The 24,977-nt window shown below is 35.3% G+C and overlaps 1 protein-coding gene across 2 annotated transcripts in view; it reads left to right on the top strand.

Annotated features, from left to right (window-relative positions):
* Positions 1 to 24,977, top strand: part of IBTK (inhibitor of Bruton tyrosine kinase) — a 100,248-nt gene that overhangs the window by 28,507 nt on the left and 46,764 nt on the right. Inside the window, exons 6-16 of one of the 2 annotated variants that reach the window (XM_018052915.1) lie at positions 155 to 325; positions 2,141 to 2,258; positions 2,348 to 2,528; positions 4,328 to 4,451; positions 6,369 to 6,546; positions 9,264 to 9,438; positions 10,708 to 11,307; positions 12,273 to 12,359; positions 13,179 to 13,261; positions 13,343 to 13,380; positions 13,806 to 13,902. In XM_018052915.1, the coding sequence (XP_017908404.1) occupies positions 155 to 325; positions 2,141 to 2,258; positions 2,348 to 2,528; positions 4,328 to 4,451; positions 6,369 to 6,546; positions 9,264 to 9,438; positions 10,708 to 11,307; positions 12,273 to 12,359; positions 13,179 to 13,261; positions 13,343 to 13,380; positions 13,806 to 13,902 (1,852 nt within the window). Of the gene's footprint in view, positions 1 to 154; positions 326 to 2,140; positions 2,259 to 2,347; positions 2,529 to 4,327; positions 4,452 to 6,368; positions 6,547 to 9,260; positions 9,439 to 10,707; positions 11,308 to 12,272; positions 12,360 to 13,178; positions 13,262 to 13,342; positions 13,381 to 13,805; positions 13,903 to 24,977 lie in introns of both variants that reach the window. The other variant, XM_018052914.1, reaches the window with a different exon arrangement.

The raw sequence follows: 24,977 nt of genomic DNA, 5'->3' as shown, positions 1-24,977 counted from the left end.
AATTCATCCCCCTCCTTGTTGAATTGTAGAGTTTGCCTATGAATGATACAGCCATATAGCAGTCATGTCATTTGGGATGTATATCCTCAGATTCTATTTGTATATTTTATATAAATGGTTAATGTAATATACTAAAGTTAATTTTATTTTGTAGGTCCCTAGGCTTGTGGAAGGACTGAGTGGTCATAATTGTTCTCAAGTAGCAGCTGCTAAGGATCACACTGTTGTATTAACTGAAGATGGATGTGTTTATACATTTGGTCTAAATATTTTTCATCAATTAGGACTCATTCCTCCGCCTTCCAGTTGTAATGTACCCAGACAGGTAAACTTCTCTTTTTTAAACATTAATGTGACCATTGCCATAAAACCTGTATGGACAAAAAGACAGAAGGTGTTGATAAGAGCAACTTATTTTACCTATAGTCAATGGTGTGTGTTTCTTCAGTGGTGTATATTTTATTTTTCACAGGAGGAACTGAGCATAGTACAAATTAAAATTTGTTTGGCGTGAGAAGGAAAGAAAGCACTTGGGATATTAGGCAGCAAACTGCCTTTGATTCAACTTACAAATGGTCACAAGCAGAGGGGGATCCAGATATTTTGCAGAGGGGGATCCAGATATTTAGCAGAGGGGGATGCAGATATTTGGGGTTTGAAGCTTAATTTTGAGGCCCTCCTTAAAAAAACACACATTTTTTATAAGTAGAAAAGAGGCCATGCAAATGAGGTCCCCAGAAGCTTACGCTTATTGGCTTCATGGTCAGTCTCTGCACAGCATTCTCACCTGGCAAGTCTATTCGAAGGAACGCAAGCCGGAAAGCCACTGTTTTGTTTTCCATTGTCCCTTTTTCTGCTGTACCACTACCAGCAGAAGGTGGCCTTACCTCACCTTCAGGGACCTAGTACACAGGCCAGGACTGCTGCTTTAAATTAATATATTACTAGAATCATCTGCTGGAGAAGGAAATGGCAACCCACTCCAGTACTCTTGCCTGGAGAATCCCCTGGACAGAGGAGCCTGGTGGGCTGCTGTCCACAGGGTTGCACAGAGTCCGACACAACTAAAGCGACTTAGCATGCATGCATGCATTGGAGAAGGAAATGGCAACCCACTCCAGTATTCTTGCCTGGAGAATCCCAGGGACAGAGGAGCCTGGTGGGCTGCCGTCTATGGGGTCTCATGGAGTCGGACACGACTGAAGCGACTTAGCAGCAGCAGCAGAATCATCTATAACGCATGTGTTTTCAACTCATAAAATTTTGCATTTCTGGTATTAAAATTCTTCACTGATTTAATTCTCTGGATTTAAAATGATTATTAGATATACATTTTTTTATTAATAAAGCTTTAAAATCCAATGCTTTTGCATTCTGGATGGCTAGTGAATCAATAGTAATTACTCCAAGATAATTAGAGGTAGTTTCCGATCTGTGGTACTGCTTAGAAGCCATTTTCCTCAACCAACTGTGGAATTTGTAGATACTTAATCATACTGTAGACTTCTTTAGGAATGGTAGCTTTTACTCACATTTTCACTCTCTTTGTGTGGCTATCTTGGAGCTCTGGCTTGTTACAGACATATCCAGTGTTCTTAAGTGAGGGCAGATTTGTGCCCCAGAGTCATTTGCCAGTGTCTAGAGACAGTTTTAGTTGTTACACCTGGGGTAGGGGTGGGGTTAGTGGTATTGACATCTGGTGGACAGAGGCCAAGGATGCTGCTGAACCTTCTATGACACAGTCCCCCACAACAATCATCTGATTCAAACTGTCCGCAGTGTTACTGTTGAGAGACTCAGGATATATCAAATGTAAAAGTACCATGTTTTCTAATAAGAACCAGAATGCCTGTTGTTTATATTGCTTGTTAACAAAAGTTTAATGATTTGTTTGTATAAAGTTTTTTATATATTAAAACTGCTGACTTAAGGTGGCTGCATCAAAATGTCTTAAGTTCTGAGAGGAGTTGAAGTCAGTATTAGTGCTGAGATCTATTGGTGATGACTGTCGTTAGCACTTGAAGGGGTTACTGGCAGCAAGTATGCCCGGTATTTGCTACCCTGGTCTGCTGGATCTTTTGCAAAATTCTGTTAGTTATAGATACATAATAAACTGAAGCCGTACTTGTCTTTTGAACAGATGCAGGCAAAGTATCTGAAAGGAAGGACAATCATTGGAGTAGCAGCTGGCAGGTTTCATACCGTGCTGTGGACTAGAGAAGCTGTTTACACTATGGGACTAAATGGTGGACAACTGGGTAAGAAATCCAGGATGACAATATCTGAAAAATAAATTGTGTTCTTAAAATGGGTATTTTGTGATTTGTTTGTTTATGTAATTTTTTAGGTTATTTACTAGATCCCAATGGGGAAAAGTGTGTAACTGCTCCTCGTCAAGTCTCTGCCCTTCATCATAAGGACATCACTCTGTCTTTGGTTGCTGCTAGTGATGGGGCTACTGTCTGTGTCACCACAAAGGGAGACATTTACTTACTTGCAGACTATCAGTGCAAGAAGCTGGCTTCTAAGTATGTATATTTCTGTGAAAGAAACATACCTTAATAATTCAACTCTTCCAGCAAATATCTGAGTTTCAGCTTTATGTTATTCTCTGAAGTGTCAAATGGGAACATTGAATGGTGGGAAAGTCAAGAGTTTTTGCCTAAGATGATAATCTTTTGGCAAATGTTCAGTAAATATATGTAAAAGTTCTTTGTAGGGTTGTAAAGAGTATTTCTGAATTAAGATAACATATGGTTAAACATGACCCTTAAGTTTCCCTTTTTTATGCTTCAGGTGCACAGAACTAGATTAATCATAATTCTTGGTTTGTGACACAATCATCTTTGGTTCATGTATAGCCTTTATACATTATACATTTATTTAAAAACATTGTTAATCATATTCTGTACCCTCTATTCAGTCCAAGTATTTACACCTAATTGGTATATTTTCATATAGCCAGTTTTTATCTGATAATAACATAGTCAGTGCAGTCGCTCAGTCGTGTCCAACTCTTTGCGACCCCATGAATCGCAGCACGCCAGGCCTCCCTGTCCATCACCAACTCCCGGAGTTCACTCAGACTCACATCCATCAAGTTAGTGATGCCATCCAGCCATCTCATCCTCTGTTGTCATAGTAGCATGTGGTAAACAAGTAGTCGGCTGTCTAATCAAAAAGGCAGTTAAAGCAGGGAATTATAAAACTTAAGGTTTAAGTATAGATGAGTCAGCTGGAGTTCTGTCTTTTGTGCATAAACCATATTTGTAATGTGTTATCTGTTACTTCATTTTGAATTACCTTAGGAGCAAGTGCTTAAAAACTATTATGAAGTAAGTTAAGGGCAGAATCCTGTATTTTTCATACATTTTCAGTATTTAATATAGTTGGTTAGTCTATATCTGATTTGACAGTAATTTTTTGCTTGTCATATTTGTTGCATCATTTTAAAGTATTATGCTTTTATAGAAAGTGTTCTCAGACTACTATTTTGTTGGTTTACATATTTCATTATAAATGTAGTAACATACAAGTAGAGAAGTCGATCTTTGAACAGATACAGTAGCTCAGTTAGTGGGAGTAGGCATGTGTAGGAATTCTAGAGAGTAGCCAACCAACTTTTAAAGTAATCAGGGATTTGAACTGAAATGCAACAAAATGTGCTTTTGCTAGTGTCAGTGAGATGGTAACTTCATGAACAGATACCGTTATGAACAGAAGATGTCAACTGTTAATATACACAACTTATCTTCTGTGTGTAACAGTTGGAAAGTTACCAATTGTAAGGTCATATTTCAGTTATAAAAATATGAAAATGTGATCAAACATGTTTCTTAGAACTGAGTTATGTAGGTTTCTTTCTGAGCATGAGATGATCTATGGAATGTAAGAATTTGTTGTTGCTTTGCATTCATAAAACTTACCCTGACAACATTAAGTTACATAAATATGTTACATCCAAGTTTTGCCTAAGAAAATTCTTTTGTTACAGCGTAGTAATTTTGAAAAGAAAAACATTAAAAAATATTTTAAATTTTTTATTTTTATTTTTTAAATAAAATATAAAAATATAAGTTAAAATGTTAAAATATTTTTAAACATTTAGAAATACCTGAAAGAGAGGACAGTCATTGGAGTAGTAGCAGGCAGATTTCACACAGTGCCATAGGCATCACATGTGTAGATATGATGAAATGTGTAATGAATTGACTAGTGGATGGGTTATTAGCAATACTAATTATTATTGTTTGAATAGTAATTTATTTAAAATTGAGCTGGTATATTATAGCAAACATATTAATCTAGAATTTTTTTTTTCATTCAGACAACTAAACTTGAAAAAGGTTCTTGTTTCTGGGGGGCATATGGAATACAAAGTTGATCCTGAACATTTGAAAGAAAATGGGGGTCAAAAAATTTGCATTCTTGCAATGGATGGAGCTGGAAGGGTGAGTATATATTTATGCAAAAGCTTAGTAATCTTGTTCTCAGTTGACAGCTGTAGAGGACCTATAATGTAAAACTGTGTTGCTATGATAGTGGATTCCTACTGACTTTTGCTTCCCTGCTTGTTTTTGTCCCTACTTGTTTTTGATGTCCAATACTAATTGGCTTGAAATACTAATTGGTATTTCAAAGAAAGTATGACATTTCATGTTGCATAGTACTGCGTTGTTAAACTGTAGTTTAAAATTTCATTTATTGTGTTTAAAATAGAAGTAAGGGATTTGATGAGTTATTTGATATATACACTAGGTATTCAAAAATGATATTAAATTATATAGATATGAGGTATATAACTACTCTTTTAAAAAAGTAAAAAACTAAGCTGGCAGTATTAAAAATATATAATCAGAAATTTTCTCTCAAATTTGATCTTAAATGTACATAAAATATTATATATACAGAGATTATAACTGTCATATAGAAAATATAATGTATTTCTGGATCGCTATATAAAGAGTCTCTGAGACTTCCCTGGCAGTCAAGTGGTAAAGACTCAACACTCCCAGTGCTGGGAGCATAGGTTTGATCCCTGGTCAGGGAACTAAGATCCTGCATGCCACCTGTTGCAGCCAAAAAAAAATCCTCTCTTGTTTCTTTTCATTTAAGTAATTAGAGTTGTAATTTTCATTTCTTTGATAAAATTGTCAATTAAAAATATGTATTATACATTAGAAACACTGAATAAGTTTTACACTGTGACTGGAAAAACAGATTGGTATCTGCTTTTTGTTTATAAAATAAAAACATACAATAAGTGTATTGAGGTATTATAAATTGCTATAAAAATTGACATTTTAGAAACTGAAGAATTAATCATAAATCTCCACCTACTGGTACATTGTAGGCATACATCTTCTGTGATTGATCATTTTATTTGAGGGAACTATCTTTAAGAATTAGAGATCTAATTTGTACTAAAAGAAGGAAGCAGAGGCATAGAATTACATTTAAAAAGTTGAATATTAAAAACATTTGACTTTGGGATATAATTCATGTACATAATTAGAGATATAGCTTGTTTGTGCATGTGGATACTTACTTCCCGTAAAATTAATAACTTTAAAAATGACAAGACAAGTTCTGATGGTAACAGCTGATCAGTACAATCTGTATTTTGTGTACATAACTTGAGTGACCTTGGCAGATACCATTCTGTGCTTTAAGATTCTTAATTATAAGGCGATTGAGCTTTTCAAGATCAGTAGTATTAATTTTTCAAATGAAATCGTGCTTGGAATGCCTGTCTATGATGTAGATGAAAAAAAGGCTTGCTACTCTAGATAGACTGGAAAGCCCAGCACCTGGTCTCTTGTCATTTTCAGTCCTTGAGCAACAGCCCCTTGGCCATTTCTCGGGAGCGCTAAGGCTGGCAGAACCACGTGGAAGCACCTGAAGTCTATGATGACTGTTCTATCTCTGAGATTTTGTTTTACTTGAGTTATGCAGACATCTTTTTTATTCCCCTCGAGAGTAAAGTTAGGATTTTTGCAGGGTGGTTTTCATTCTTCTTGTAAATATTACTCTTAAGTCTGACATTCAAGTTTTGGCATTAAGAATTTGGTTTTCTTTAGCATATTATATGCTAAACATTGTAGCATATGTTTGCTCCAAATGAGTAACACTGAACATTACTTCTTAAGAGAAGTGTCTTTGAAGCATTTTTAATGCTTCATGTTTGCTTGATGTATTTTCTGAAAGATACACCATCATGGCTTTTATATATTTTTTTACTATGGAAAAATGAACATTGAAACATACTGAGAGCTCTTAGTTTTTGAGATAAGATCTGTTGATTTCATTTTTTGGTTGTTCAGCTGCTATATTGCTTTCTATTCCACTGTAATTTGGTTTTATCTTAGGTATTTTGCTGGAGATCTGTCAACAGTTCTATGAAGCAGTGTCGATGGGCCTATCCACGCCAAGTCTTCATTTCTGATATTGCTTTAAGTAGAAATGAAATTCTTTTTGTCACACGAGATGGAGAGGGATTTAGAGGGAAATGGTTTGAAGAAAAAAGAAAGAGTTCTGAAAAGAAAGGTTAGTTCATATATGTAAATAGCATGTAAAAGTACCTTCTAGCTAATGTTTAATTTTGTACTTACTTATTATTAGGTTTAACTGACAAATGTTACTAGATTTTACCTCTCTCTCTCTTCTTTTGATTTTGGTTTGTCTGTGTGCAGGTAAACAAAGGGAATTCAATCCACTTAAATCCTAAATTCTCAACCTTCTATCTGTCAGTATGCCCTGAAATCGTGGTACATTCCCATCAGTAACAGAGTATTGCTAATCTCTAGCCTTGGCTCTAGGGACAGAGCAGTATAAAATTAAAAACAAAAAACTTTGCAGGTGGATTTGAACAATCTTCCAAATTCCTTTTTATCCCCTTCTCCCCAAATTGCGAATTGAGTGGCTTATGCTTTGGGGTGTTTTGGGGTTTTTTTGTTTTGTTTTTTTGAATATATAAAATGAAACTTTTATAAGGTAGTTTAGGATTTAGAGGAAGATTACAGGAAGAATAAGGTTTTTATATTCACTGAGGATTTTAAAAGTACAGGTTGCTTTATTAAATAATTACTGAATAATTAGAGGCAAGTTTTATTCATTCCTTGATGAATATAAAGGAAAACTTTAAGATGCTAGCATGGAAAATAGAAGTTATTCATTACATTATATAGTTCATTTTTTATTTTCTGACTGTGAATTTACAAACTTGTGGATTGCTTAACATTGTTTTTTTTTAACTCTAGTAGCAGCGTTTTTCTTTCATCCATAGTTAGTAATCTGTTGATTTTTTTTTTTTCTTCCAGAAAATCTAGAATTCATTGACCTCTTCATATCTCATTCCTTCCACCCTAGCCCAAGTCACATCAAATGGTCACTGCAAAAAACATTTCCTTTTTTCAACTCTTGTTTCTCTTTATTCTCTTACCAGAGTGAGCTTTTAAGATCTGATCCCAATATACCTGTGTTTAAAAACTTTTTGATGGTTTCCTCACTTCTTGAACACGGCCTACAAGGCTCCTGCTCTGACCCTTGTCTGCATCTCTGAATTCCTCTTGAGTTCTCTCCCTCTCATTGCCACTCTCCAGACACTCTGACCTTCAGGTATTCAGTCTTGTCCAGTTGTGATTAGTCCCAGGGCCAATTATTTAAACTTGGTTACCCTGTTTAACTTTTAATGTTCTCTTTGTATTTTTATCTTGTAGCTTATTTTTACTTGTTTTTATGTATTTATCTTTGTGATTAATTTTTCTAATGTTAGTCTCCTATCATATTATAAGATGGCAAGGACCATGATATATAGTCATTATATCCTCACAGTGAAATCAAGGTTAATTTGTAATCATTAGCATTCAGCATATTTCCTTCCCTCGTTAAGTCATCTATTGAATGAACAAATCAGTTATTATATGCTAAAAGATATATAAAGAACATTTATAATTACTCAGGAAATTATAAACATATTCTTCAAAATTATAAAGCCACAAAGGAATGATTTTTGGATAGTTTATTGACTTGTAGTATTTTATTTCTTTACAGATTATATAAGTCTATAAACATTTAAGGTATATTTACTATGTGCTGGATATAGGGCTAGGTTTTAATGATACAAAAATATGTAAGATGGGCCCTTGTTCTCAGACAGCCATGAGTTTGTAGGGGCAATAGATACATTTATAAATATTTGCAGTTCATGGAGACAGATACTAATTTACACATAATAAGTTTTTTAAGAACATGGAAATTGGAATAACTGAGTGTCAGGAAGATTAGTAAATCCCTGTGAGTAAAAGAGAGTGACTTTGAGAGTAACCAGAGGCATTTTGGCTTGTGTTGGAGCCCTTAGAATTGTGTCTTCGTCATAATTAGTGGTCTAAAGCTGAATCCATGTTCTCATGCTTATGTGCCTGCTTTTCAGTGTTTTTAAGTAAATGGCTATCTTTCACACCCCATTTTCCCTCACCCTCTACAGCCAGTTGGTCAGCAAGTTTTGTCACTTCCATCTCAAATATTTTTGAAATCTCTGCTTTCTCCAGTTTCATTGCTACAACCTCAGTCTTACAGTGTTCATTCTTTTTCTGGATTCTTAGTTTTGTCAGTGATCTCTTTGTCTTTATTTACTTTAAGCATTTTTCATACTGCAGGCAGAAACATTTGCTTGCATGCACATGCCATATTTTTCTTTCATATCCTTGATCTGACTTGTGCTGAGAAACGTGTTTGTTTAGCGTCTGTCTTCTCGGCTTGATTGTATACTCCACGATCGTAGAGGCATGCTATCTTGTTCACCACAGTATTACTAGGGCTACACTGAAAAGCACTATATCACCGTAGCACATGTGGCCAGTCAGATATGTGCTGAATAAATGGAAGGGGGAGAAGAAGGGAGGAAGCAAATGACATTTTTAATGGAAGCGGAGGAATTTTTAAAGGTAGTGTAAACATCGTATTTGCCTTTTAGACAACTTTGCTTGCAGTGTGGAGGACAAAATCATGAGTAATTGAAAAAAGAAAATAAAAAAAAATCATGAATAATTGAGAATTGACCCACCAAAATTTCTTCTATCAGACAAATAATATATAGGGTGTAAATTATGTTGCAGAGAGAGATGTAGTTCTTCAAAAAGACTTAACACAGACAAAAGATTTCCCTATTCTCCTAATTGTTTTTCTATTCCATTTACTCCTAAATCATTTTAACTTTCAATAAAGCCTTGATTAATGAAAGTTTATTTTTTTCTTTTTAGCAGAGATTTTATCAAACCTTCATAATTCCTCACCAGATGTGTCTTGTGTCTCTGATATAAATAGTGTATATGAAAGAATTCGACTTGAGAAACTTACTTTTGCCCATAGAGCTGTTAGTGTCAGCACAGATCCAAGTGGATGCAACTTTGCAGTCTTGCAGTCAGATCCTAAAACAAGGTAAATGTATACTTGTCTATATTTAATTTCATTTTTAGAAGGAACAGTCATTGAGTTTTCTTTTGTTTTCAATAGTTCCTGGTACAAATTTAATTGAATAGCTGTTGTCAAGTCTTGTAGAGACTTCAGACATATAATCCTATTACTAGGTTAACTCAAAGGTAGAATTTATTATATTGGAAATTATGAGTGTTTTAGCTTTTAAATGGGTATTTATTGAAAATATTGAAGGTAATATGTACACATGCACACAGAATTTATTGATGTCTTTGGTACTTCGTGATGTCCTGTAGGTTCTCAGATTTTGAGAAATATAAATATCTGTTACATAATTTACAAAAGTTTCTGACCATTGAGTACAGTGGGAAATGATAGAAGAGGTAGTGCAGAGTCGTTTGGAGGGCATTGTGAATCTCAGTGCAAATCTTCTGTCACATTAGTGCAGAGATGACAGGTTTAAGATAAATATCAAGGGTCTTACTGAAGAGGGTGAAAAGTCCTAGAGACAGGATTATTATTCCTCCTGGTTTGCCCAGGTCTGTCCCATCTTGAGCACTGAAAGTTTCCTCTCCTGGGAAACTGCTCAGTCCCAGGCAGACCAGGGAAGTCAGTCAACCCTGCCGAGAAGAGTGAAATGTAGATTGGGAAGGCATGAATGCATGCTTACCGTACTGAAAGAGCCAGGGGTATGGACTGATGTGTGTGTGTATATTTACCTTTATTTCCTTGAGTTTCTAACTTATTCTGGGGTCTGGGACCTAAAGTATTTATTTGCTGTTCTGTATATATTCTCCACTTGTGACGTGAAAGAATATAAAACAGGAAAAGGTTGAACACTGTACTGAACTCTTTTTTGAATGTTTTTAGTAATACTTTAAAAAATACATTTAAAAAATTTCTCCAAAAGTCATTCCAATTTATGTTCTAGTGTTTCCCTATAGAAACAGAAAACTCTCCTTTCAAAGGAAAACTTAATTCTTGTCATGTTAGTTTAGGGGAAATACATAAAGGAATAGAAAATATTTAAAGGGTTATCTAAAATTATTTATTCTTTTGGAAATGTCTTATTCTTATTGGAATAAGATGCAGTATTCTTATTGGAAATGTCAAATGCAATATTCTTATTGGAAATGTCAAGTGAAAGATTTTCTAAGTTTAATAAGTAAAAAATTATGCTTAGGAGAATTGCCTAGGGATGCTCTTGGTTTTTTGTGTTTTCTTTTTTTTTCATTATTTTGAAAGTGAAAATAATTTTTGTTTCATTTCTAGCCTTTATGAAATTCCAACTGTGTCCTCCTCATCCTTTTTTGAGGAGTTTGGCAAGCTGTTGAGGGAAACGGATGAAATGGACAACATCCATGATGTGACATTTCAAGTTGGCAGTAGACTCTTCCCTGCACATAAATATATTTTGGCAGTGCGTTCTGACTTTTTCCAGAAATTGTTTCTTTCGGATGGTACCACATTAGATTTCACAGATGTTTACCGGAAAGATGAAGATTCTGCAGGTTGCCATCTCTTTGTGGTAGAGAAGGTTCATCCTGACCTGTTTGAATACCTTTTACAGTTTATATACACAGATACTTGCGACTTTTTAACTCATGGCTTCAAACCAAGACTAAATTTAAACAGAAAACCAGAAGGATATCCAAGCACTCCAAATTGTCATTCGAATAAAATGAATTCCCATGAAGATAATCAGAAGTCAGCATTTGAAGTTTACAAAAGTAATCAAGCTCATACAATTAGTGAAAAGCAGAAGAGTAAATCCAAATCTTCCAAAAAAGTAAAAAGTGTTGGGGAAGATGATCCTGTAAAATTGTTGCAAAATGTCGCAAAGAAATTTGGTTTCAGTAATTTAAGTAGTAGGTATGACTCCTCCTTAGTATCTCTTCATGTACCTCATTATAGCTTCCTTTTAGAAAGTCTGCTGTTTTTTTTTTTCTTTCCCCCTGCTCAGCTTTACTTGGCTTTGTTCCTGCTGCTGATCTTGGTCCTTCTCTTCCCCTCCCCCGCCTCCTCCATCCCCTCCTCATCTTCCTTCTCTTTTCTGTTTCCCTCACTTTCCCTTTCTCTCTCCTTTTCTCTCCCCCTCCCCTTTCTGTTTGGATCTGTTTCTTTCTTTTCAGGGACCTGTTTCTCTGTTTTCTGCTAAAGCTCTCTCTAGGATTCCCTGGATTAAAACATTAAAGGATAGGAGGGCTGTTCGTGGATTTGAACTCTCATGATGTCTCTGTAACAGGGATCTGGAGTGGCAGGCAGTGTGGTATTCTGGAAAGAGTACTGTCTTTGGAGTTAGATTTATATGTGCCTCTTAGTTCCACTGTAACTAGCTAGGGCAAATTTCTTACTTCTTGAACCTCAGTTTCTCAGTAGATAAAATGAGAGGGATAATATTTAACTTATGTTATTGGTATAGTTTGGTCATAAAGCATGTGTACAGTGCCTGACAATATTTGTCATCTTAACAAACCAGAGTTTTTGGAATTCTCTATTTTTAAGGTATTTATGTTGCCTGTGTCAGTATAACCTTAGTTGTGGGGCAGGAGCCAAGAGAGGAGAGTTTATCATGTTTCCTAATTGAAACCATGAAGCATTTTGTGTCATAGGTTTCACTTGTTTTTTTGTCAGTAATGATGTTTAACACATTCTAAATATTAAGTAAAATTGAAGGAGACTGTATGACTTCTTTATCACAGAGTAGGGGTTTGTGGAGATACTCTTCTAGGTGATACAGATTATATAATCATGTTTAGATATGGGCTCATTTGTTGGATTTTTATTATTTTGGTAGGGGAATATAGTCACCAATTGTTACTTTTTATCCTTGATAGGTTAGATGGAGTCAGATATGAAAATGAAGAAATTAGTATCATTGCCAAGAAAACTGGTAGTAAACCAAAGCTAAATCAGAAAAAATGGTAAGTTAGGAAATTAAGATAAATTTTTCATCTCTAGATTTTGGGGACCTAACTGGAAATAGAGCTTTCTTTATTTCCACATGTATGCAGCAAAATGTGTATGTGGATACCCTCTTACCTTTATTGATCTTTTTCATGTCTGGAAATGCTGGAGAATTGTTGAGGCAAATGGATAAAATGTTAACTGCTCAGTAAGATATAGAGTTCATATTTTTCCTGATTACTCTCTAATGAAGAATTTTAAAAAATTTCCCTAAATTTTGTATTTTTTTTATAAATAGGTAATGATGTTAACCCAGAAACCAAAATAATTATGCCTCTTCTCTTCATCATTATGAAGATTATTTCCTTTAGTATAATTTTTTTCCATAATAAATACATTATTCTAAATGTTTATTATTAAAGTTTTTATTTTTAGGTATTTGTCTCGTAGGTAGAAAATTTTAGAGAACAACCTGGTTGTACATAGACTGTGCTTAGCACGGAATAGGTTGTACAAATAAGTGAATTAATGACCTTTGACTGTGATGCTGCTTAGTGTCATATTAATCAGCACCTGGGCTGTATTGAAAAAGGGAAATTAGAACGAAGACTTTCTTGAGTATTTATCTGTACACAGTTCCTTTTACAGATACTATATTTGTTGTAAGGCCTTATTTTTTTCCATAAAGTGGAAGGAGATAAAATATTTTATTTGTATGTATTCCCTCAAGTTGTTTGTTATATGCCACCTTTAATTAGGTGCCATATAAAAAAAAATTAAAAGTTAAGACAAATCCTAAAATTGCTTTTGCTTCAGTTAAACTTTTTTTTTTCCAGTTCATTTTTATGTGATGTGACCATGAAATCAGTGGATGGAAAGGAATTTCCTTGTCATAAATGCGTTCTTTGTGCTAGACTTGGTAGGTTTACTTTTTGTTGGTTGCAGATTTATTTGTTTTGGTATTGATTCCTATTCTTGATTGAATTTTTTTTTCTTTCAGAATATTTTCATAGTATGCTGAGTAGCTCATGGATTGAGGTAAGATTTAAATAGAAACCACATAGGCTGCTAATTATGCTTTATATTTTTGGGAAATTATATACTAAAGAAATTTTTTAATATTTTTAACTCAGTTATTGACTTTATTTATGCTTAAACTGGCTGGAAAATAGCAATGTTTTGAAATTAAAGTTGTTGCAAAATAATTACTTAAATGAATTCTCCGTTATTATTTGGAGTTACATTTGGAATACCAGTTTGTTTCTTTTTTCTCAGATTTTCTTGATTCTTTTTCATGTTACAAGGCATTTTAAAATTAAATGTATCTCATTTTAGCTTTGTGTTTTAACATTATATTCTTTTGCATTTGATGTGATTCCTGTTAAAAGTTTTTCATACTGACACCTCAATCAGATTGTAGTGTTATTTTGTAGTTGAAAATTAATTGTTTTACTTTTATTTAGGCTTCCAGTTGTGCAGCTCTGGAAATGCCAATACATTCTGACATACTGAAAGTTATTTTGGACTACCTCTATACTGATGAAGCTGTTGTGATAAAAGGTATTAGTAAAAGTTAGGACATTTAGATATTTAAGATACAGTTTAAAAATGATAAAATTACACAAATCTTATTTTCTGCTTTTATTGAATTAATCAACAAAGGCTTAAATTTAGAATAAGCTATACAGATGATTACTAACAGTGAAGGAATGGAATAGAAAATTTTCATTACCTATGGGGAAATGAACTCTGTAAGAATTATTAATAGTGGTTGAGATTAGATTTAACATTTTCATACCCAGCTACTTACATGACTGAGATGAAAAATTGACAACAGGGAGTGTAGTCTTGATAGATAGTCTACAAAAGTTCTTACTTGTCTGTTTTTCCCCTCATATGAATGTGTCTGAAGTAAAATAAATAGAGTAATAATTGAATTGAAATTTATAAAGAGGATGCATTTATATACTTTGTCAGGAACACACCCGTGTTTTATTTACCAGGTGTCTTTAGTTATAGGAGTGATACACTGTGTGTTCTATATATACTACACTTTCTTAATCAGTTTGTTGATGGACATTTAGGTATTTCTGTACTTTAACTATTGTGAATAATATTGCAGTGAACATGGGAATGCAGGTGTATCTTCAAAATCCAGATTTTAGTTCCTTTAGCTAAATACTCAAGATTGGGATTACTATATTGTATGATAATTCTAGTTTTGATTTTTTGAGGAACCTCCATACTCTTTGCATAGTGGCTTTACCAGTTTACACTCCTCTCAGCAGGGCACAAGAGTAACCTTTTTTCCACATCTTCACTTGTTATCTTGGTTTTTTTTTTTATAATAGCCTTCCTAACAGGTATAAGCTGACATGTCCTTGTGGTTTTGATTTGCATTTCTCTGATAAACAGTGACATTGAGCACCTTTTCATTTACCTGTTGGCCGTTTGTATGTCTTCCATGGACAAATGTCTAAGATCTTTTGCCCATTAAAAATAAAGTTTTGTTTGCTGTGGGTTTGTCATATGTAGCTTTTATTATGTTGAGGTATGTTCCTTCTATTCCTGCTTTCTGGAGAGTTTTTATCATAAATGGATGTTGAATTTTGTCAAAGGCCTTCTCTGCATCTATTGAGATAATCATATGGTTTTTATTTTTCAATTTGTTAATGTGGTGAATTACATTGATTGATTTGCGGATATTGAAGAATCCTTGCATCCCTGGGATAAAGCCCACTTGGTCATGGTGTATGATCTTTTTAATGTGTTGTTGGATTCTGATTGCTAGAATTTTGTTGAGGATTTTTGCATCTATGTTCATCAGTGATATTGGCCTGTAGTTTTCTTTTTTTATGACATCTTTGTCAGGTTTTGGTATTAGGGTGATGGTGGCCTCATAGAATGAGTTTGGAAGTTTACCTTCCTCTGCAATTTTCTGGAAGAGTTTGAGGAGGATAGGTGTTAGCTCGTCTCGAAATTTTTGGTAGAATTCAGCTGTGAAGCCGTCTGGACCTGGGCTTTTGTTTGCTGGAAGATTTCTGATTACCGTTTCAATTTCCGTGCTTGTGATGGGTCTGTTAAGATTTTCTATTTCTTCCTGGTTCAGTTTTGGAAAATTGTACTTTTCTAAGAATTTGTCCATTTCTTCCACGTTGTCCATTTTATTGGCATACAACTGCTGATAGTAGTCTCTTATGATCCTTTGTATTTCTCTGTTGTCTGTTGTGATCTCTCCATTTTCATTTCTAATTTTATTGATTTGATTTTTCTCTCTTTGCTTCTTGATGAGTCTGGCTAATGGTTTGTCAATTTTATTTATCCTTTCAAAGAACCAGCTTTTGGCTTTGTTGATTTTTGCTATGGTCTCTTTTGTTTCTTTTGCATTTATTTCTGCCCTAATTTTTAAGATTTCTTTCCTTCTACTAACTCTGGGGTTCTCCAACTCTTCCTTTTCTAGTTGCTTTAGTTGCAGAGTTAGGTTATTTATTTGACTTTTTTCTTGTTTCTTGAGGTATGCCTGTATTGCTATGAACTTTCCTCTTAGCGCTGCTTTTATAGTGTCCCATAGGTTTTGGGTTGTTGTGTTTTCATTTTCATTAGTTTCTATGCATATTTTGATTTCTTTTTTGATTTCTTCTGTGATTTGTTGGTTATTCAGAAGTGTGTTGTTCAACCTCCATATGTTGGAATTTTTAATAGTTTTTCTCCTGTAATTGAGATCTAATCTTAATGCATTATGGTCAGAAAAGATGCTTGGAATGATTTCGATTTTTTTGAATTTATCAAGTTTAGATTTATGGCCCAGGATGTGATCTATCCTGGAGAAGGTTCCATGAGCACTTGAAAAAAAGGTGAAATTCATTGTTTTGGGGTGAAATGTCCTATAGATATCAATTAGGTCTAACTGATCTAATGTATCATTTAAAGTTTGCATTTCTTGGTTAATTTTCTGTTTAGTTGATCTGTCCATAGGTGTGAGTGGGGTATTAAAGTCTCCCACTATTATTGTGTTATTGTTGATTTCCCCTTTCATACTTGTTAGCATTTCTCTTACATATTGCGGTGCTCCTATATTGGGTGCATATATATTTATAATTGTTATATCTTCTTCTTGGATTGTTCCTTTGATCATTATGTAGTGGCCTTCTTTGTCTCTTTTCACAGCCTTTGTTTTAAAGTCTATTTTATTGGATATGAGTGTTGCCACTCCTGCTTTCTTTTGGTCTCTATTTGCGTGGTATATCTTTTTCCAGCCCTTCACTTTCAGTGTGTATGTGTCCCTTGTTTTGAGGTGGGTCTCTTGTAAGCAGCATATAGAGGGGTCTTGTTTTTGTATCCATTCAGCCAATCTTTGTCTCTTGGTTGGGGCATTCAACCCATTTACGTTTAAGGTAATTATTGATAAGTATGATCCCGTTACCATTTACTTTATTGTTTTGGGTTCGGGTTTATACACCCTTTTCGTGTTTCCTGTCTAGAGAATATCCTTTAGAATTTGTTGGAGAGCTGGTTTGGTGGTGCTGAATTCTCTCAGCTTTTGTTTGTCCGTAAAGCTTTTGATTTCTCCTTCGTATTTGAATGAGATCCTTGCTGGGTACAGTAATCTGGGCTGTAGGTTATTGTCTTTCATCACTTTAAGTATGTCTTGCCATTCCCTCCTGGCCTGAAGAGTTTCTGTTGAAAGATCAGCTGTTATCCTTATGGGAATCCCCTTGTGTGTTATTTGTTGTTTTTCCCTTGCTGCTTTTAATATTTGTTCTTTGTGTTTGATCTTTGTTAATTTGATTAATATGTGTCTTGGGGTGTTTCGCCTTGGGTTTATCCTATTTGGAACTCTCTGTGTTTCTTGGACTTGGGTGATTATTTCCTTCCCCATTTTAGGGAAGTTTTCAACTATTATCTCCTCAAGGATTTTTTCATGATCTTTCTTTCTGTCTTCTTCTTCTGGGACTCCTATAATTCGAATGTTGGAGCGTTTCATATTGTCCTGGAGGTCTCTGAGATTGTCCTCATTTCTTTCAATTCGTTGTTCTTGTTTCCTCTCTGATTCATTTATTTCTACCATTCTATCTTCTATTTCACTAATCCTATCTTCTGCCTCCGTTATTCTAATTGTTGCCTCCAGAGTGTTTCTGATCTCATTTATTGCGTTATTCATTATATTTTGACTCTTTTTTATTTCTTCTAGGTCCTTGTTAAACCTTTCTTGCATCTTCTCAATCCTTGTCTCTAGCCTATTTATCTGTGATTCCATTTTGATTTCAAGATTTTGGATCATTTTCACTATCAATATTCGGAATTCCTTCTCCGGTAGATTCCCTACTTCTTCCACTTTTGTTTGGTTTGGTGGGCAACTCTCCTGTTCCTTTACCTGCTGTGTATTCCTCTGTCTCTTCATCTTGGTTATATTGCTGCGTTTGGGGTGGCCTTTTTATATTCTGGTAATTTGTGGAGTTCTCTTTATTATGGAGCTTCCTCACTGTGGGTGGGGTTCTATCAGTGGCTTGTCAAGGTTTCCTGGATAGGGAGGCTTGTGTTGGAGTTTTGGTGGGTGGAGCTGGGTTTCTTCTCTCTGGAGTGCAGTGGAGTGACCCGTAATGGGTTACGAGACATCAAAGGTTTTGGGATAATTTTGAGCTGCCTGTATATTGAAGCTCAGGGGAGTGTTCCTGTGTTGCTGGAGAATTTGTGTGGTATGTCTTGTTTTGGAACTTGTTGGCCCTTGGGTGGAGCTTGGTTTCGGTGTAGGTATGAAGGCATTAGATGGGCTCCTATTGCTTAATGTTCCCTGAATTCAAGAGTTCTCTAATGTTTTCAGGCTTTGGATTTAAGCCTCCTGCTTCTGGTTTTCAGTTTTATTTTTACAGTAGCCTCTAGACTTCTCCATCTATACAGCACCGATGATGAAACATCTAGGTTAAAGATGAAAAGTTTCTCCACATTGGGGGACACTCAGAGAGGTTCACTGAGTTATAAGGAGAAGAGAAGATGGAGGAGGTAGTTAGAGGTAACTGGAATGAGATGCAGTGAGATCAAAAGAGAAGAGAGCAAGCTAGCCAGTAGTCACTTCCTTATGTGCGCTCTATAGTCTGGACCGCTCAGAGGTATTTACAGAGTTATACGGGGAAGAGGAGAGGGAGGAAGTAGACAGAGGTGACCAGGAGGATCAGAGAGAGGAATGAGTAGGAGAGAGACAAATCCTGCCAGTAACCAGTTCCTTAGGTGTTCTCTACCATCTGGAACACACAGAGATTCACAGAGTTGGATAGAGGAGAGATGGGGGAGAAAAGAGACAGAGGCCACCTGGTGGAGAAAAAGAGTCCAGAGGAGGAGAGAGTGGTCAAGCCAGTAGTCTTGCTCTCAGGTAAACTGGGGTAGTGAAGTTTGGGTTTTTAAATGTACAAAATTGACAACAAAAACCTAAGAGCAAAGATTAAAAAACATTATCCTTAATGGTGAAAAATTGAAAGCATTTCCCCTAAAGTCAGGAACAAGACAAGGGTGTCCACTTTCACCGCTACTATTCAACACAGTTCTGGAAGTTTTGGCCACAGCAATCAGAGCAGAAAAAGAAATAAAAGGAATCCAAATTGGAAAAGAAGAAGTAAAACTCTCACTGTTTGCAGATGACATGATCCTCTACATGGAAAACCCTAAAGACTCCACCAGAAAATTACTAGAGCTCATCAATGAATATAGTAAAGTTGCAGGATATAAAATCAACACAGAGAAATCCCTTGCATTCCTATACACGAATAATGAGAAAGTAGAAAAAGAAATTAAGGAAACAATTCCATTCACCATTGCAACGAAAAGAATAAAATACTTAGGAATATATCTACCTAAAGAAACTAAAGACCTATATATAGAAAACTATAAAACACTGATGAAAGAAATCAAAGAGGACACTAATAGATGGAGAAATATACCATGTTCATGGATCGGAAGAATCAATATAGTGAAAATGAGTATACTACCCAAAGCAATTTACAAATTCAATGCAATCCCTGTCAAGCTACCAGCCACATTTTTCACAGAATTAGAACAAATAATTTCAAGATTTGTATGGAAATACAAAAAACCTCGAATAGCCAAAGCAATCTTGAGAAAGAAGAATGGAACTGGAGGAATCAACTTACCTGACTTCAGGCTCTACTACAAAGCCACAGTCATCAAGACAGTATGGTACTGGCACAAAGACAGACATCTAGATCAATGGAACAAAATAGAAAGCCCAGAGATAAATCCACACACATATGGACACCTTATCTTTGACAAAGGAGGCAAGAATATACAATGGAGTAAAGACAATCTCTCTAACAAGTGGTGCTGGGAAAACTGGTCAACCACTTGTAAAAGAATGAAACTAGATCACTTTCTAACACCATACACAAAAATAAACTCAAAATGGATTAAAGATCTAAATGTAAGGTCAGAAACTATAAAACTCCTAGAGGAGAACATAGGCAAAACACTCTCAGACATAAATCACAGCAGGATCCTCTATGATCCACCTCCCAGAATTCTGGAAATAAAAGCAAAAATAAACAAATGGGATCTAATGAAAATTAAAAGCTTCTGCACAACAAAGGAAAATATAAGCAAGGTGAAAAGACAGCCTTCTGAATGGGAGAAAATAATAGCAAATGAAGCAACTGACAAACAACTAATCTCAAAAATATACAAGCAACTTATGCAGCTCAATTCCAGAAAAATAAACGACCCAATCAAAAAATGGGCCAAAGAACTAAATAGACATTTCTCCAAAGAAGACATACGGATGGCTAACAAACACATGAAAAGATGCTCAACATCACTCATTATTAGAGAAATGCAAATCAAAACCACAATGAGGTACCGCTTCACACCAGTCAGAATGTCTGCGATCCAAAAATCTGCAAGCAATAAATGCTGGAGAGGGTGTGGAGAAAAGGGAACCCTCCTACACTGTTGGTGGGAATGCAAACTAGTACAGCCACTATGGAGAACAGTGTGGAGATTCCTTAAAAAATTGCAAATAGAACTACCTTATGACCCAGCAATCCCACTGCTGGGCATACACACCAAGGAAACCAGAATTGAAAGAGACACATGTACCCCAATGTTCATCGCAGCACTGTTTATAATAGCCAGGACATGGAAACAACCTAGATGTCCATCAGCAGATGAATGGATAAGAAAGCTGTGGTACATATACACAATGGAGTATTACTCAGCCGTTAAAAAGAATTCATTTGAATCAGTTCTGATGAGATGGATGAAACTGGAGCCAATTATACAGAGTGAAGTAAGCCAGAAAGAAAAACACCAATACAGTATACTAACACATATATATGGAATTTAGGAAGATGGCAATGACGACCCTGTATGCAAGACAGGAAAAAAGACACAGATGTGTATAATGGACTTTTGGACTCAGAGGGAGAGGGTGGGATGATTTGGGAGAATGGGAATTCTAACATGTATACTATCATGTAAGAATTGAATCGCCAGTCCATGTCTGACGCAGGGTGCAGCATGCTTGGAGCTGGTGCATGGGGATGACCCAGAGAGATGTTGTGGGGAGGGAGGTGCGAGGGGGGTTCATGTTTGGGAACGCATGTAAGAATTAAAGATTTTAAAATTTAAAAAATAAAAAAATTTAAAAAAAATAATAAAGTTTTTATTTTATATTGGACTATTATTGATTTATAATGTATTAGTGTCAGCTATACAGCAGACTGAATCAATTATGCATATACGTGCATCCTTTTTTCAAATTCTTTTCCCATTTAGGTTATTAGAAAATATTGAGCAAGATTCCCTGTGCTATACAGTAGGTCCTTGTTGGTTATCTATTTTGAATATAGTAGTATGTATATGTCAGTCCCAAACTCCCAATTTATCCTTCACCCCAGTCTTTCCCCTTTGGTAACCAGAAGTTTGTCTTCTAAGTCTGTAGTTTTTCTTTTGGCTATTGAATTTATATGAGTTCCTTATATGTTTTGGACATTCATCTCTCATGCTTTGCAATTATTTTCTCCCATTCCAAGGTTGCCTTTTCTGTTGACTCTTTGGTGTGATTTTTGTTTTCCTGGAACACCACTTGTTTATTTTCGCTTTTGTTACATGTGGTTTTGGTGTCACATCTAAAAAATCATTGCCAAGGCCAGTGTCTAGGAGCTTTTCCTGCTTCTTCTAGGAGTTTTTGGTTTCAGGTCTTAGATTTAAACCTTTAATCCATTTTGAGTTGATTTTTGTCCAGTTTCATTATTTTGCATGTGGATATTAGTTTTTCTCATATCCTTAACTGAAGAGACTGTCTGTCCCTGTTTTGTATTCTTGACATTCTTGTCAGAGGGTAATTGGCTGTATACATGAAGGTTTATTTCTGGCCTGTTTTGTCTCATTGGTCTGTGTGTCTCTTTTTATGCCAGGGTGTTCCTGTATTGCTTCCTCTAGCTTTGCAATAGGACTTTGAAATCAGAAAATATGACAACTCCAGTTCTGTTGAACTTTTTCAGTGTTGCTTTGGCCATTTATGGTCTTCTGTGGTTCCATGTGAATTTTAGGATTACTTTTTCTGTTTCTATGAAAGGTACCATTGGAACTTTTATAGGATTTCATTGAATATGTAGATTGCTTTGGGTAGAATGGGCATTTTAACAATATCAGTTCTTCTAGCCTGTGAACATGAAATATCTTTCCATTTATTTGTATATTCTTTAATTTGTTTTTTCAGTGTTTTGTAGTTTTCAGTATGCAGATCTTTCATTTCCTTGGTTAAATTTATTCCTAAGTCTTTTATTCTTTTTGATGTGATTGTAAAGTGGATTGATTTCTTAATTTCTCTTTCTCTTAGCTCAATGTTAGTGTATAGAAATGCAACAGGTTTTTGTATATTGATTTTTTTACCCTGCAACTTTATTCATTTATTATTTCTAATAGTAAAAGATGCCACCAAAATACTATTAGAAATAATAAGTGGATAAATTTACAGGGTTAAAAACAAATATACAAAAACCTGTTGCATTTCTAATTTGATGACAGTTTTTATTATAAACGTATGTTGACTTGCAAAGAATCAGACACGATTGAGCAACTGAACTGATGTTGAATTTTGTCATGTGCATTTTCTGCAACTATTGAGATGATCATATGATTTTTAACCTCTGTTCTGTTAATGTTGTGTAGCATCTTTATTGATTTGCACATTTTGAACTATCCGTGCATCACAAGGTTGATCATGGTGTATGGTCCTTTTAATGTGCTGTTTAATTATGTTTATTGGTACTTTATTGAGGGTTTTTATATACACATTCATCAGGGATATTGTTCTGTAATTTCCTTGTAGTTAACTTGTCTGTCTTTGGTAGCAGGATAAGGTTGGCCTCATAAAGTGAGTTTGCAAGTGTTCCCCCCTCTTTGGTTTTTGGGATTAATTTAAGAAGGATTTGTGTTAATTTTTCTTTAAATATTTGGTAGAATTCACTGATGAAGCATTCTGTTTTGGAACTTTTTGACTGCTGATTCATTCTCCTTATTCTGTTATTAGTCTGTTCAGATTTTCTATTTTATTATTCAGTTTTGGTATGTTTCATGTTTCTAGAAACTGATCCAGTTCCTCTAGGTTGTCCAGTTCATTAGCATATAGTTATCCATAATAGTCTCTTATGATCCTTTATATTTCTGTGATATCAATGGTAATGTTTCCTCTTTTATTTACAATTTTGAGTTTTGTTTTTCTTAGTCTACTTAAAGGTGTGTTAATTTTCTCTTTTCAAATAAACAACTCTTTGTTGGTCTTTTCTCTTGCTTTTCTAGTGTCTGAGTTATTGGTTTCTGCTTAATCTTCAGTATTTCCTTCCTTCTGCCAAGTTTGGGCTTTGTTCTTCTTTTTATAGTTCTTTGTTGTGTAAAAACCTTCAAAGGTTGTTCTTTTGAGATCTTTTTTTTAGGGCATTTATCAGTATAACCATCTTTCTTAGAAATTCTTTTGTCCTTTAAATTTTGATATGTTGTTTCCCATTTTCCTTTGACTCAAGGTATTTTCTTTGCTTTCTCTTTCTTCTTTGACTTCCTGATTATTCAAGACCATATGTGAATTTTCCAGTTTTTTTCCTATTTTTCTAATTTTATGCCCTTGTAGTTGGAGATGATAGTTAATATGATTACAGTCTTAAATTGTTTTGCAGGTCTGCACATGGTCTCTCCTGCAGGGTGTTCTGTGTACACCTGAGAAGAATGTCTGTTTTGCTGCTGTTGGATGGAGTATTATATATATGTCTGTTAGGGTGATTTGGTCTATCGTGTTGGTCATATCTGCTGTTTCTGTATTAATTTTGTCTGGGTTATTTATTCATGTTCAATATGGAGTATTGAAGTCCTCTACTATTGTAAAAATTTTTATTTATTATTTATTTTGGCTGTGCTGGGTCTTTGTTGCTGCACATGGGCTTTCTGTAGTTGTGCTGAGTGGGGGTTACTCTAGTTGCAGGCCGTGGGCTCCTCATTACAGTGGCCCCTCTTGTTGCCGAACACAGGCTCTCAGAGCCTGGGCTCAGCAGTTGTGGCTTGTGGGCTCTCGAGTGTAGGTTCAGTAGTTCCAGTATATGGGCTTAGCTGCCCTGCAGCATGTGGGACCTTACCAGACCAAGGATCAAACCTGTGTTCCGTGCATTGGGAGGCATATTCTTAACCACTGGACCACCAGGGATGCCCAAGGTCCTTTCTTTTATTGTATTCATGTCCATTTCTGCCTTCGCTTTTAATATTTCCTTTATATAGGACTTCCCTGGTGGCTCAGACAGTAAAGCGTCTGTCTATAATGCGGGAGACCCGGGTTCAATCCCGGGGTGGGGAAGATCCCCTGGAGAAGGAAATGGCAATCCACTCCAGTACTATTGCCTGGAAAATCCCATGGACTAGAGGAACCTGGTAGGCTACAGTCCATGGGGTCACAAAGAGTTGGACATGACTGAGTGACTTCACTTTATATAGGTGCTCCAATGTATCTAATGTAGCTTTTTCTTTGTTGTTACAGTGAGGCTTACATGTAATGCAGTCATGGAACTGAAAGTGTTAGTGGCTCAGTCATGTCTGACTTTCCAACTCCATGGACTGTAGCCCACCAGGCTCCTCTGTCCGTGGGATTCTCCAGGCAAGAATACTAGAGTGGGTTGCCATTCCCTTCTCCAGGAGATCTTCCCAACCCAGGGATCAAACCCAGGTCTTCTGCATTGCAGGCAGATTCTTTATCATATGAGTCACCAGGGAAGCCCTAATGTAATTATAACAATCACACTTTTTTCTGTATTTCTTTTAATTGATGTATGGTTGATTTACGGTATTAGTTTCAGGTGTACAGCATTGTGGCTCAATATTTTTATTGATTATGCTTCATGTAAAGTTGGTAAAAAAAAACAATGTCTTTATTTTTCTGTACTATACAATATATCCTGTTGCCTTCTCATTTTATACATAGTAGTTTTTAACTCTTAATCCCATAACCTTATCTTGCCCCTCCCCTTTCCCTCTCCCCAGTGGTAACTACTACTGCTTTGTTCTCTTTATCTGTTTTTATCTTTTTTATATACATTTGTGTTTAAATTTAAATTCCATGATTCCACATACAAGTGATAACATGAAGTATT

This window comes from Capra hircus, chromosome 9 (genome assembly GCF_001704415.2).
Source record: "Capra hircus breed San Clemente chromosome 9, ASM170441v1, whole genome shotgun sequence".
Classification (NCBI taxonomy): Eukaryota; Metazoa; Chordata; class Mammalia; order Artiodactyla; family Bovidae; genus Capra; species Capra hircus.
This window is presented reverse-complemented; position numbering and strand designations above follow the sequence as displayed.